This window comes from Papilio machaon, chromosome 15, assembly GCF_912999745.1.
Source record: "Papilio machaon chromosome 15, ilPapMach1.1, whole genome shotgun sequence".
Lineage (NCBI taxonomy): Eukaryota > Metazoa > Arthropoda > Insecta > Lepidoptera > Papilionidae > Papilio > Papilio machaon.
Genome location: NC_060000.1, coordinates 1,743,725 through 1,759,002, shown reverse-complemented (window position 1 = coordinate 1,759,002; position 15,278 = coordinate 1,743,725). Strand labels below are relative to the sequence as shown.

Below are 15,278 nucleotides of genomic sequence, written 5' to 3'. Positions count from 1 at the left end.
GGGAAGCAATTACTTTGTTGCCCATCATCTGATATCCAACTTAGTTTCGATTAATGTTTAATTTATAAAAACATTTTGTTAAAATTAAATCTTTGTAATATATGGGAGCCCATTTTATTGTGGTGGCCAACATCACCCTGTGAATTTCACGGGAATTAGATGAATTTGTTGGGTTTTTAATTATCTTCTTTATGTATATGTCTTTCCAAATAACTTAGAGGTTCAAGGTCATTTGCTTGCTATGCAGTGCCGCATCTATTTAAGCTTATTACACTTAACATTGCTCTCTGTGCAGCGATTCGTACTATGTTCCGAGCGGTCAAGATATTTGAAAAATACTATACTAATTATTTTTTATAGGAACATGAGCAGTCTTAGCACACGTCTTGCCGTACTGATTGCACTGCAGGCGGCGGGCGCAGGGTTGGCCGCCCCCAGCGTGCTTGTCACGCGCCTCCGCTCCCGGATCGACAGACACTGGCTGCCCATAGACAATCAGACGCTCTACAAGTTGGATAGGGGAGAAAGCAAAAGGTATAGCGATTCATTCTTAAATCACCAAAGGTATAAAAGGTACGAATTCTTAATTTTTTAAGTGTCCAGTTATTGCCCTCGGTTTAGTTTTTTTTTTATTTATTTATATTATACAGGATACAAAATAAAAAAATTATATTAAAAGCGTCTATAAACCCATCGTGGGTTTGTCCAGACACTTTGGTACTACGCTATGAAATATAACTGAAGGTAAGTTTAGATTATTTTTTTAAACAGCAACTAAGTGAGATCGCTCATACCGTCATATACAGGTGCACAACGGGTAATAATTCAACTATAATTATTCTGTAATTTGCGAAGCAGAATAGTTCGAGGTTTATTTAGTAGGATTTTGCTTAGATAATTTTATAACTTTATACCTTAAAACAAACATACCACACATCCAAACTTTCTCATTTATAACATTAGTAAGATGTGACCGGTCAAGAAGGGTCATTTATTGAATTTCAAATTACCAAAATTTAATATCAAACTCGAGATAGTCTAACATTATTTGTTATTATCAGAGAACTGAAAACAATTCAAGAAGTTTAAGATTAAGAAAAGTTCTATATCACTGGAAGCTTTTTGCATGTAAAATTTTTGCAGATACTATATAAATTACATTTTCGATTAAATAAAAACATCTTAAAAGATGCTGTTTTTTTGCGTTTTATGAACAATATCAAGAATCCATGATCTTTTTCGTTAGAGGAAATTATTTACTGTTTGTCAAATAAGCATCCAACACTACTCTCTCTCTCTCTCTCTCTCTACTAACTTCACTTCTAAATTCTCTGAGATCCTAGTACTTTTCACTTCGATTCACCGTTGACACTGGTGCAGTGAACACTTTTTAAAAACACAACATCGCTTCGGTTTAACGACCTACGATATTTCTTATAAGTGCTATTTATTAATTCTTATTGTTTCAAAAATAGTAAATCTCGCACGTGCCAAGTTTATAAGTGTTCAAACTTGTTCAGTGTCGTATACCATGTATGAGGCGTAGGTACTAGGAGTATCTCAAGCACCATATAAAGGCACAAGCAGCGAGCGTGTTAAGGACGTATTCCGTGCAAAGGGTTATATAGAAATATTGCCCTTCATTTTTAGAGACGATCCTTTCATAGTATAACTATTTAGTTGCAGCTTAGCATTTTAACTATTACATTAATAAAGATTATTTTTAGAGTAATTTTTTAAGATACATTTTTATATAATCAAAACCAATTTTATAATTAAGACTTGTTTTTGTTTAATTCAAGATGTGTGTGACGACGTAAGAATTTTCAAAGAATTTTTCTTTGTTTTATTGAATGTCATTTTAAAAAAATGATTACAGCGAAACCTATTTTTTTCACCAAACCTTATCGAATAGAATATTATCAATTGTCCGTCGTTATATTGTAATTCGATGTCCTATTATTTTATGACGCCTCTATACAAAATTATTTTGTTTCCAGCCTCGAGTTAAATACATCACTAATACCAGAGTCTCGCGTCTTCATCACCATCAGTCCGTGTTCCTCTTCATTCCACTGGGGGTTGTATAAAGGAAGTGCGGAAGATAATGAAGGTAAAAATGATTTTGGTTATAAAAAAATGTATTTGATAAATCACACAATATGTAAATTAAAAATATAGAAAAAAAAATTACAACTTTATTATCCTTGTATAGGTAATCTAAGTCTTCTAGAAGAATATGAGGGGATGGACATGAAAACTTTGTCTGTACTTATACGACCTCAAGAGAAATATATCCTACAGGTATGTTGTATAGTTGTTTTTTTTAATAAGTGGATCAATTGACCACAACTACCGTATCCATTATCTCTCTCATTACTTATGAAAAAACAGAAGCAATAAAATGTTTTTGTAAGCAGTGGAAACCTACGATTAGATTAACTATTTAAAGTTGGGTACTTACCGACGTTACGAGGTGTAATTTAACATTTTACGCGATGAGGATTCATCCTGTTAATACGTGGTGTTACGGGAAGGTTAGAGCAATGAGTCGCTCAAGTATTATGTCTCGTAACGTCATTATCGAGAGATGGATACTGACCAAAGTTACTTGGTGTAATGTAACATGTTCCAGCTAGTATTCATGCAGTCAGTACGAAGTGTTACGGGGAAACCAGCGAACAATGAGCTGCTCGAAGCGAATATTTTACTTGTAACATTGTACCCCGTAACGTCGGTCAGTACCCAGCTTATTATACATTTATTTGAGTTTTTTTTTTAATATTTGATGGCGCTTGGATGATTCAGTCTACGATTATTTTTTTGTTCAAACACCTGTACATTTATAGTGTTTAATTGATTATATTATTGCCATGTTTACACCTATATAAGGTAGTAGTAAGTTATTTGCCAACACTTTATTTACTAAGCATTATTTATAAAGTGTAACTCGGTCATTGAAGTACTGGAATTAAGACTAACTACATTTTTCGAGCTGCAATTTAATAAACTTTTTCTTAATGCTCACTGATAATAAACTGGTTTATATTATTTCTTAATAACTAAAGTGAAAATTAAAGAATTTGGAACTGGTTTTGTTTTATTTGTTTTAATTAGTCAAGAAATTAATTAAGTTTGAAATTATTTGTAACTGTTTGTTGATTATTGGATAAATATTATTAACTTCGCTAATAAAACACGCTGGCTCAAGATCCTGGCACAACTTAACAAACAATGTGTTGAGTACCAGGATCGCATCAATTGCAAATCGGTGACATTTATCTACCGCTTTAATTTAAGGGATGGAATATTGCCCGACTAACGGGAATCTAGAGTTTTTTTTTAAATAAATTAATCGAGTATTTGTTTCCTATAGTTATCAGCATCTAGTGGTGGAACAGTGGCGGTGAGCGTGCGAGGCGAGTCAACGAGACGGGTTCGGTTACGACTACGCGTGCGATCGCGGCGCAGGCTCTCGGCCAATTGGGATCCAAGGTAACAACTACCTTGTATTAAAGAGTCTTAACCCAACAAAGATTTTGATCCTCTTTTCCTTCCCATACTTTCCTTATAAGTGGATTTGACTGAGGAGGGAATGCCTAAAAAGGAGAAATATTATCTTTCTGTGATGCCTACATCTGAAATTGCGAATGTCTATGACCAGCGGTCGCTTTACTATTTCGGCGATCTTAGGTATCCGCTCGCTCGTTTGCCACTTTATCTATATATATAAAAGAAAGTCGTGTTAGTTACACTATTTATAACTCAAGAACGGCTGAATCGATTTGACTGAAAATTGGTGGGCAGGTAGCTTAGAAGCAGGAAACGGACATAGGGCAATTTTTACCCCGTTTTCTATTTTTTATTCCGCGCGGACGGAGTCGCGGGTAAAAGCTATAATATATAAAAAATGAAGCACTACATCAATGGGTTATGTATCTATAATTCCAATATTTGAAATTGGATCTCCCACAGGTTAGAATATTATGACACACTTATTATAATGAAAGTTTACAGGAGGCAAGTGATATTTACTCATGCTACTTTTTGTAAGAATGCATAATTATATGTGTCCATTGAAATATACATTATTAACATTAAAAATATTCAAACAAAAACTGATCCTCGTCGTCATTTCATCGTAAACCGAGGAATCTACGGTTACATCGATAAGACTATAAATAATACAATTACTAACAGCACTTACAATGTTTCTGTGAAAAACATAGCTCATTAAATCTGGAAGACAGGCCATGTGTCAAGAAATCAAAGCAACATCGCACAAGACGGATAAGTGAGTGTCCTGTCGCTTATTAATCTGTGGCAACTGTAAACTGTGAGATCTCGATCCTAAATCACTGTTACCAGAACAAAATATCTCAATAAAAAGCTGTCAGTGCGGTGGCACCGTTAGCCATAACTCTCGCTGACCAATGCGACTGACTGTATGATCGTCACAAGAACAAGTATAGATGAATTTATGATACGCCCTACATGGCATTAGATATATCTTGCGAAGGGTGAATTCACATGACAACTTAAAGTTTTAATAATTTTTCATATTCTATTGTTTTTGACATAATATGTAGGTAGACTTTGATACAAATTTACAGTAAAAACTTTAATCGAAAGTACATAATAAATTGTTGATGAAGAAATTTATGACTGAATAATAAGCTATTTTTATGAACATAAACTTTCACATTTAAAATATTAGTAAGGTTTTTGAACGACAAATACATCAGAAATTACTACATAGCTCAATTATTTGTTGGTCCTTTTTTATTATCCATAAAATACCGTATAAAAATATCAGTAAGAGTAGCCACAGACTATACTTTCATTGTAAACATCACCCTTGCTGAGGAAAAATCATACCAATGTACTCACGCCCCAACTTTGTAATGACTAACGCGAGGAGAGTACACTGAACCCGCTTTCTGTTTTTCGCGACCACCTTATCTTGGATACCATTTAAGGTAGCTAATTGGTCAAGTTATTTTCAGCACATAAATCGCTTCAAACTGTAAAGTCACATATGTGATATCGGTATCTTATAAAAGCATAATCTACTAATTATAATTACAAAAATTAAATTAATTAAACTTTCGTGAGGCATTATTATAAACTAATGTATGAACGGATATTTAAAAAAAAGGTAAGAAATTGTGCAGTTCTAAATTCAAAAATTCAAAATCTACTAGTCTTCTAATTATTTTAAAAAAAAATGGGACCCACCTGCAAGCCCTTCCTTTTGATTAAAAAATTTTTTATCAAAATCGGACCACCAGGGGCGGAGTTTCGCGGTAACACACACAAAAAAAAACAGTCGAATTGATAACCTCCTTTTTTTTGAAGTCGGCTAAAAATAATAAATTTTGTATGCCCGCCGTTGCAAGATTTCGTTGATGAATTTTAATGAAGTGTCAAATATGATCTAGTAAAGTGGCCCACCTCTAGATACAGTTTCAAAACAGGTGAGACTAAAGGTGCAATACAATCAATTATGTACATAATACGAACATATTGAAACTTGTCGTTCTTTATAATTATTCTCAAATCGTCCTTATAACTCAGCGAGTATATGTAGTGAATACCATTCGCCGGCTTAAATAGAATAAACAGTCACTATAGGCAAGCTTCATTCCATCAACTTTTTGTGATGTTGCATCCGTATGGATTGAAAATGTATTTTCAACTTTACTTCTATACTTTCAGAGTTGGATTTAGCTTAATTCAATTATAACCCTGAACTCCGGTTTGGAACTGTTAATCCAAATAGTGATTTATTCTGGAAGATCAAGTGATTTTATTAAATTGATGAAATGTTTTCGTTTTCAAACATTCTTGTTACCTTTTTAATTTAAATCTAATAATGTCCTCGTTCACTTTCCTTAAAGATTGAGGAGTTTGACAAGCAACTCGATTTCAATTCCTCTCAATTGAAATTAACATTACTTTCTTATTAAAAAAAAACGAATTATTGGTGTTTAGTATTTTACATTAATCTGTATTCAAGTTTGGAATCGGCCGAGTAATGGGTTTTATTTGCGACCGATTTTTTGTCTATGCAAATTAGAAAAACGGTTACAAATACAGGTAAAACGGTTACAGATAATGAGTTACAACCGCTATAAATTATTGTCTCTTTTTATAACTGGTATTGATGTCGCATCAGATAATTATATACATGCAATTAACACAATCGCGGCGTCTTTTACATCATTCTTCTCCAACTAGTAATTGTGTACATGACATAAAATTAAGTCCAAATGGTGATAACTTAACCATTTACGTAACTTGAAATACACGCTTAATCGATTTAAGTTAGTTTTTGTACACCTTATAAGGGCACTTCAAACTGTGGTATATGTTTCTAATTGCTTTCCATTTAAATTAAAGACTATGGTTCTGGTAATAATGGGTACTCTTACAAATTACGATTTCAATTGTTTTTTCGTAATATACACGTCGAAGACTTGACGCATCAACGCATGCTGTGTTTCAAATTCCTGATTTAAACTTCACGTAGCGCGCTCGTCCTCGAAGGCAATTTAAAAAAGTCAATGAAAAACAAAGTGAAGAAACGTTGAAAAATTCCTATCTCGATTAGGTATGGACGACTTTTTCAAAAGTATCGCGGGACCCGCACACTGTAATCGGTTAGACTCATCTTTCCTTTAATGTATTTCAATAGGATTTTCGAAACGCCTCGCGTCGCTGTAGCGGGTAACACAAGTGTTCGCTATCCGACATAGAAATTTATAATTGGCCCTTAAGCAGTTATCTCTATACTAGCGACATCGATTTTTCTCTTGCCTACGTTCAGTTATTCCAATGGTCTGTAATCGACGAATCTTTTAATCCGATTATTCTCAATGTTGACATGCTCTTAGACTATTTTTATTACACGCAATTTATCGCCATTAGCGTTGACAATATAGGACTTGTTTATTTTGAATTTGTTTTTATGGCCACCCTTGATCAACCTGTTCAGTCGCACAATGGAATATAGTCCAACCAAAACAATCTATGTCACGTCAGTAAAAATATTAGTACGCTGTCTATGCAGGTTCTATCTTGAACTATGTGAATCACTTAATCGTTATGGTTATTGTTTTTACTTTTTGCGAATAATTTTTAATCATTAAGAAGCCATAAGATCATTGAAATCATTACAACCAACCGTATAATTTTTATTTTATAGAACTTTTAAAAATAATAAAAAATAATATTATATTAAATGGATTTAAAAAAGGAATTCAAAAAACAAATACCTTATTATTAATATTTACTCTGCGTAAGTTGGTCATAGTCTTGTAATTGTAAATTAAGTTTTTCGTTAGAAGTTAGAAGTTTTTCCTCAAGTACGTTTAACAACCATTTTAAATTGCAGTCCTATAGATCCACAATCAACAACATACTGCGTCGTTGCATCACATAGAAAGAATTATACGTCGCTCTGCGCTGCCCAAAGCGATGTCAGAGCGAGTCGTTCGGAAAATAAAGCGTCTCGTTTCAACTCAGAAGAAAATAGATCGAATCCAGAAATGGATAGCTCGAATCAACGGGATCGATCGAGCAATGCGACCCATCACAGTACTTCAGTTGAAGCGGACAACAAAGTAGAACTGGACATAGATGGATTAAACATTTACGAAGGCAACTTTAAAAACATTTATAGAAGGAAAAAGTTCGGTATGTAAATATTGTGCCTTCATTCAAATAAAGATTTGTTCAAAAACTTTATCACGTACTTAATATTTGATGACGTAATCACCATCTAGTTTTGGATTCGGTGATATATACGATAATATTTTTTACGTCCGCGTCGTTAAAGTCAATTTCAAGTTGTGTATCAATTCTTTTAGGTCGAAGTACAAAAGTAAGCAGTGAAGATCCGCTGATAGCTTGCGTTGGCGACAGAACTCATCATGTCATTGAAAACTTGGATCCAAGTATAGTAAGCATCATTCATTTCAATTTAAATTAGAAAATTAAATGTCTCGATAATAGCTGTCTTACTTGCACAATAAACAGAACATTAATGAAAAGAAATTTAGCGTTTTCATAAGTGTTAAAATTCTGTTGAATTCTGAATTCGGATTAAAAATTTAATACTTTTAATTTCTATGAAAATAAAAAACCAACTAGTTATTGATTGTAATATATTGTTTTATACAGACATATTACGTGAGTATATTCAGTGTATCGAGAGACAGACGCGCCGGGTCTCTCCTAGCCACGGGCACTGTCCGACCTCGCACCTCCACCGCAAAGAGACTGCGCGAAAATGTTCCCCTGAGAAATGAAATCAAAGGAAAAACTGTTTACTATTTCAAGGTGAGTATGATACAAAAAATGAATCTCTTGATAAAACGCTCTGGCAAAGAGAAAATTAAGCCGTTGAGATGTTCATTATTACCGTAAAATAAATGCAGATCTAAAAGACTGACAAAAATTCATTGTATAATCCCAGAAGGTTCGAATTAATGATTTTATTTTACAGATCGATCCAACAGTAGATTTAAAGCATAATGAAAGAAGTCTACTTATTTTTCTTTAAATAAAAAGTTTTATGTATAAATTTTTTTTGACATTTTTTGATATTTTCGCAGGCATGTGTAGGAGTGGGGGGCGGGATTTGGGTAGCGATCTCTTCTTGTGGCGGAGCAGTCGATGTTGAAGTGTTAGTAAAAGGAAAGCGACTGTACATGGCTAAAAGCATAGGTATTTTCCAGTACAATAAAGAAATTAAACTCTAAATTTGAATTCACATATATTTTTACATACCTTAAACACACAATTATACTCAATTCGTTTTTATTTTCTTATTTGTTCGTTTAAAACGGACCTTCTTATATCCAGAATTTAATCTAGCGTTATTTCAACAACAGAACCACATTCGAAATTTTTCGTGGCTGCACCAATGATGACGTCATCCATTCAAGAGACCAGTGACGAGGGGTCGGTGCAGTTTGACTCCAGTTCGGAGGAATCCAAGCTGCGTTACATCGTACGAGTTGTACCCAGCAAATGGAATAGAGACGAAACTGTTAATGTCGAGGTATTATTATATTACATACAAAATACAAAACGAAAACGACTTTTTTTATACATGTAAGAGGCAATTTTGTCCTTTAATATATACTGTTATATAAATTTATCGATACTGTGTGATATTGCGACGAAAAGCTTACAAACTTTGAAACCTATTTATTTCATAATACGACCCAACCAGAATTAAAATATAACATTAAAAGTATAATTTAATAACCTTCCTAATTGGATATTTAGTAATTAAATTTTTCAAATAATAATGAACCGTCTTAAAAAAGATGTGCGTATTTTTTCAAGCTTTTTATTTTGTAAGACCTTTAAAGTGACCGGAAATTGAATTTCAGATACCTCAAGGATCCGTACCTACTAACAACCGGATACAGAAAATTATATTTTTAATAAGATAAAAAATAAGACTATAGATTTTTTTCTAGTTGGTAACCTCAACTACCAGATGGGGCATCAGTTCACCAGAGCTTTTTGACGAAGGAGGTATAGTGAGAGAGTTGCGGCCACGTCGATCCTGCAAATCTGTTGATATCGCGTTCTTACCAGCAATTCATAACGCTACGGGTGCTATAAGGTAAACAGGTTATTTGCATCTAGTTACAGTATTATTTCTTTATATTATAAGATGGCAAACGATCAAGCGACCACCTGAATTCACACGCACAGAATGAGATTATTTTTCCTTCCTATACGTTCCCTCCTCCATCAAAATTAGTAACTAGTTTAAAAAACCATAATTTTGCTTGAAAAACACGCGAAGAAAATTATTGTAAACTTAAACTGTATTTAACTGCATATTACGTCAACCTAACATGAAGATATACGCATATGGTAAAGCTTTTTAGGTCCAAAAGTAATCAGTGTCTTATTATGAAAAAAGGACATCTATATATGTACTTATATGTTATTTTTATCTCACAGGTATTGCATAGTAGCACGTGAGAGTCCAAGCAGAGAAAACAACTGTGTGTACACAAGGAAAACAAAAGCGCAATGCGTAAATCATATGCAAAGAACACCGTACGTATTCATGTTTTTCCGATAAAACTACAACGATTTTTTTCTTTATTTTCATACAAATATTTAGTTAATTATCAAAAAGATTGTAGAGCCATAGTCAACGTCAGCTCATAAGGCCCGACTGAGGGGCTCTGAGTTTAATCAAATTAGAGGTGGCTAGGCCATAGTTAGCTAGCTAAAGTAATACGCTAATATTAAACCGAAAACAGACGTAGCATTTACTTGTCCAATCTACGTACTCGTAAGTAGCTCGAAGTTTTAAATAAAATACCAAGAGTAAAGATTGCTTAGGTATATACTCGTACAATAGTTCGAAAATCTAAATAATTCGGCTTCGAAGTCCCTCTAGAGTGTTATCGAATATCCGAAAGGTGAACTTAATAAAGTTATCCACGTAGCTCCAAGTTAGAACTTAATCCAATAAACCTGCGCGCCGTGAGGTTCTTGCCACGACACCTAGACATTCCAACTTTACCAAATAATTTCTAATTTCGTAGTTTTTTTTTTCAATTAAGTAGTTAACTAATTGGATATTGAAAAGTAAATTCGAATAACTATTTTTTTTAATATCTTGTAAATTAATATGGCCAATTATAAAAATTAAATGTCTGCTGTGATAAAATGTTTATGGTTATTTTCATTTGAAAATCATAGAAGACGTCAAACGGTGAAAATCTGTTAGAAAAATGAATAAAAAGTAATTATTTCAGCGCAAGAGTGATAATCAAGAAGGTGACAGGATTGAAGCCAGGAAGGAAATACGCTATCCAAGTATCAGCATCCAATAAAGGATCTTCGGTTCCCTACAATATACTATATGTGGACACCAACGCATCTTGTAAAGAAGAATGAAGTAAAGTATCAGACAACAATTGACATAATTAATCAGTATTATATTTTGTTATGAAAGACTTTTAATTCAATTACGAAATCAGCCAACTCAGTGATTGTAAATGACCTTCTTCTGCTGCTTGGTAAATAATTAAAAATGTATTAAACCTTATGACAAATAGATTAAGATACAAATGAGTCGCCTGTATAATTATTTTTTTATCTTTCAAGTAATTAGATGTAAGACTGTTTGTAAATATTGTATAATGTATAAAAATCACTATAATAATGTAATTGAATTGGGACACAATAATATTTTTTTTAATGAATGTCCATTATGACTCGTACAGCTTTGTTTGCGAAACCCAAAATCATAATCAATTTCTATAAATCTTTATTTTTTCCTAAAATCAAAAATGGGTTTGTTGCATGGGTCTTGTTCAGTTTGGTTATTCCATTACAAATACCTTTTGTCCTTATCATGTAAAATATATATAAAATTTTAAATATGTACTTTTTTATTTTTTATTTTGCAGTTAATTTTCTAAATGCGCATAAAGGCTACAACTCCTTTTTATAATATTTATTGAATAGTTAGGGTAAAATTGTATAAACATTTTAAAACAATTTTGATTTTTATTCTAAAAGACATAAACATACCCATAGTGGCATTTAAATGATAGAATTAAAATAACTGCATACGTAAGTTCCTACTACTTTTATGGAGTGTAATTTTAGAGAGTTTTAATAAAGTATGAGTTTAAATATAAATGTCTTTTCATTTTAAATTAAAAAAATTATTATAAGACTAACTGTCGAACGCGACTCCATCCCCGCGGATTAAAAACAAAAACATTTTTAAGCAGTCTATGTGTTGTTCCAAACTATGTTCTTACATCTGTGCCAAATTTCATCAAGATTCGTTGAGCCATTCCGGAGGTTCCTTCAAAAACATCCATCAATCAATTGATACATTTGCATTTATAATATATTAGTAAGATTCATGATGTTGCATTGGCGCCGAAACATTAAAATACTCAGTCAATAATTGTTGGAACGAAGTTCCTTATCGCGCGTTGTGAAAGGGAGCTAGACGGAAAAAATTCTTACGAAAAGTTGTCACGACACTTTTTGCTATATCACCATGGCAACGATGTGACAATATATAACGAAAATTCATAGAAATAAAATGTACTTCTTGTGAAGACTTAAGTTTTTTATTCATAGAATAAACATTGGTTCCTTCACTAATTAATTGAAAGGAACTTCGTTCTATCCGGGTGTCCCTTGACACCTCTCAAGTTTTTTATATATGATAAAAGTGAGGTTTTATAAAAGGACAGGTTTAACACATATTTAATGCTTTTGAGCTGTTTTGAGCATGCAGCAAAGCATTTTAAAAAGGTTTTCCTTAGTTTGTTTTATATTTAAACATTTTTGAAAGTTGGTAACACTGTAACCATCCGTCTGTGACTCTATGAAACTGTGACTGGATTGACGTTGAAATGTCATTGTCAATGTCACACAGAAGTACTGCATGATTGTGGGTTGTGTTATAAAGATAAACTAACATTTATAATATTAGTAAGATTAATAAATAAAATCATAAGACTAATCAAAAATCATTCTCAGTACCTGTCTCTCCAAACGTGTATAAAACCAAAATTACTTGTCACTGGCTCAATCCGTAAAGCGAGAGCCATAAACAAACAATCAATAGAATTGAACGAAATAAATTAAATATAACAAATATTTATTGAGTGGCAAAGGCATTATTGTATAAAAATATGGCAACAGGAGTTGAAAAACAATTTTTCGGACCATTGACTTTACACCAACAGACTAAAGTTGCAACAATTTTCAAGACAGATGAACCGAAACATTGTACGTGTATTTTATGTGACGAAAAATTTGTTTTACCTGAGTATGAACAGCAATTACTTACTCATTTATTCGTATCACACCGTTTAGTGATAGCTGATGTTAATCAAATACCAGATTTGTGTGATTACCTTCTATATTGGAGGTTAAGATTAAAAGGTTAGTTGTCACACATTATTAAAACACATATACACAATTTCTGAGTCTACAATTAGAACTTATTATTAAATTGATAATAATAAATCATGGAAGGATTCTAGTAACTAAGCATAATTTTTCATACATATTTTTTTAAATTACTATAGAACAAAAACTGATTTACAAAAGTTATATGACTGTGGTTACAAGGTGGAAAGATGTATTGCTAAAAGATGAGAGTGACTGGCAAGTTTCACAACAAAGATGTCAAGGACAGTGATGTGGAAGAGATTAAAAATTAAAGCTGAACCAACTACCATATGTGTTTTAGTTAGTGAGAGAGTAATACTGCGATTAAGAGTTTTTCTGTTGGTTTATTTGGTACTTTTCTTAATAAAACATTCATTTACAGATCATGATCTACCATACTTTTGCACCACAATGTTGTTGGATAGCAAACCTGATGGTACACAATCAAAGGATGAAGAATATTATCTATTAAGTGATGTACATCCTGAAGATAAGGAACTTCGTAGCAATTTACTGCAAAAAAGACTAGAAAAACTACTAGAAATACATGCTTTTGAACGAGAAGACACAAATTATGAACGAGAATGTTTATTTTGCCGATGTCAATCAAACACAACAAGGGCAAGTTATTTGAATCATCTCTTTGAGAAGCATAACTTTTATGTTGCTAAACCAGAAAATTTAATATTTGTAGATGGTCTTATAGATCTTATCGCGTTAAAGCTAAAGAATCTACAGTGTATATATTGCGAGGGTGTATTTAAGGATCGAATGATTCTTAAAGAACACATGAGAAAGAAAGGACATAAGAGAATAAATCCCAATAACAAAGAATATGATAAATATTTCTTAGTAAATTATTTAGGTGATAAACCGAAAACAACAAATCAAGCATGCAAGAAACACTATCATGAAGTACAAAAAACTAAACAATGGGCCAACAAAGAATGTGACCAGGATTCAGATGTTGACAGCGATCCGGATTGGTCACAATGGACCGAAGAGAATGGACCATTAATTACTTGCCTTCTCTGTGATCATGGGGAAACGGAATACCAGAGTATACTTGATCATATGGAACAAAAACATGATTTCTCATTTACAAAAGAAACGGATGGTTTACTCTTTTATCATAAGATTAAAATAGTAAATTTTATACGTAGGCAGGTATATTTGAAGCAATGCTGGACGTGTGATACAAAATTTGATGATGCAAAGAATCTTGAAAAGCATTTAAAGGAAACAAAACATTGGCAATTGCCGGAAAAAATGTGGGATCAACCTGAATTTTATTTTCCAACATATGAAGATGATTTATTTCTTTGCTTCATTAATGATGACAATGATAGCTGGTGGTCAAGTGATGATGAGGAAGCCACAAATAATATGATGTCTGATGATATATCTAGGGAAATGGCACTATCTGTTTTAAATGATTAAAAAAAGCTTGTAAAATATTTAATCTCAATCTGCTGTAGAACTGTAAAATGTTATTTTGTGCAATAACACTAAGCAATATAGAGGTTGTGTGTTTGTATCCTAAATGTTAGTTAATGATAATTGACATTGACTTCTAAAAGACAAGACATGTCAAGCTTGCCCATTCTCCTCTATTAAATATAAATGATCAATAAGATCTATGATTGCTTATGTCTCGTTTTGTGTAATTTTTTCAGTCAGTATGCGTTCATAAAATCCTGACAATTTTACTTAAGCATTAGTGAGTGATTGTCATCTTTACCCCAGCGAAAAGTGACAGAATTTATTTAGTACAATGATGCCTATTTGCCTAGTCCATTTCTCTATAGTCAAGGCCTTTATTTCGTGCAGAAACAAACATTGCTTGTTAACTTAACTTTTCATAATATATAAAACTTATAAAGGAAAAATAAACTATAATCTGAATTTGTTGTTTTATTTACTTTCTATTATAAGATTAGGTAATGTTGGATAAAGAAATAAATCTAAATATAAAAACAGTAAGGCTCTCTTTACCTGCACAAGTTCACGATACGGGGGTAACATAAATAGAATGAAAGAATTATTAGCGTAATTTCGATACATGCTTATTGCTATTAAATTATCAAAGGCGCTTGGATTTTTGTTCGGGTAATACTATGTTCCTTACCTTGAGGTCGAATCGATGAGGACGGCAGGGGACTATCTTTGTGGCAATTTATATACGTTTTCTACCAGCTCTGCTAAAAAGTTGTCTTAATTGTACCAATGAAATAAAGTAATGACTTATAAATACCAACATCTTATTTTAATCAGATGTTTGTTTCCCTTATCTACGTAATATCAAAACA

General features: G+C 32.6%; 2 protein-coding genes across 2 annotated transcripts; both read left to right on the top strand.

The window, feature by feature from the left end:
* Positions 1 to 315: 315 nt before the first annotated feature.
* On the top strand, positions 316 to 11,220 carry LOC106720968 (protein NDNF). Its single transcript, XM_014515775.2, has 12 exons — positions 316 to 534; positions 2,001 to 2,113; positions 2,216 to 2,304; positions 3,377 to 3,495; positions 7,397 to 7,698; positions 7,872 to 7,963; positions 8,185 to 8,343; positions 8,619 to 8,730; positions 8,898 to 9,067; positions 9,495 to 9,643; positions 9,991 to 10,089; positions 10,800 to 11,220. Exons 1-12 carry the CDS (start codon positions 365 to 367, stop codon positions 10,939 to 10,941), a joined length of 1,716 nt encoding a protein of 571 aa, XP_014371261.2. The 5' UTR covers positions 316 to 364; the 3' UTR covers positions 10,942 to 11,220.
* A 1,229-nt stretch (positions 11,221 to 12,449) lies between these two features.
* Positions 12,450 to 14,849, top strand: LOC106720962 (zinc finger protein 277). The gene is made up of 2 exons (XM_014515768.2): positions 12,450 to 12,960; positions 13,352 to 14,849. The coding sequence occupies exons 1-2, from the start codon at positions 12,708 to 12,710 to the stop codon at positions 14,407 to 14,409; spliced, it is 1,311 nt and encodes a 436-aa protein (XP_014371254.2). The 5' UTR covers positions 12,450 to 12,707; the 3' UTR covers positions 14,410 to 14,849.
* The last annotated feature ends 429 nt before the right edge of the window (positions 14,850 to 15,278 follow it).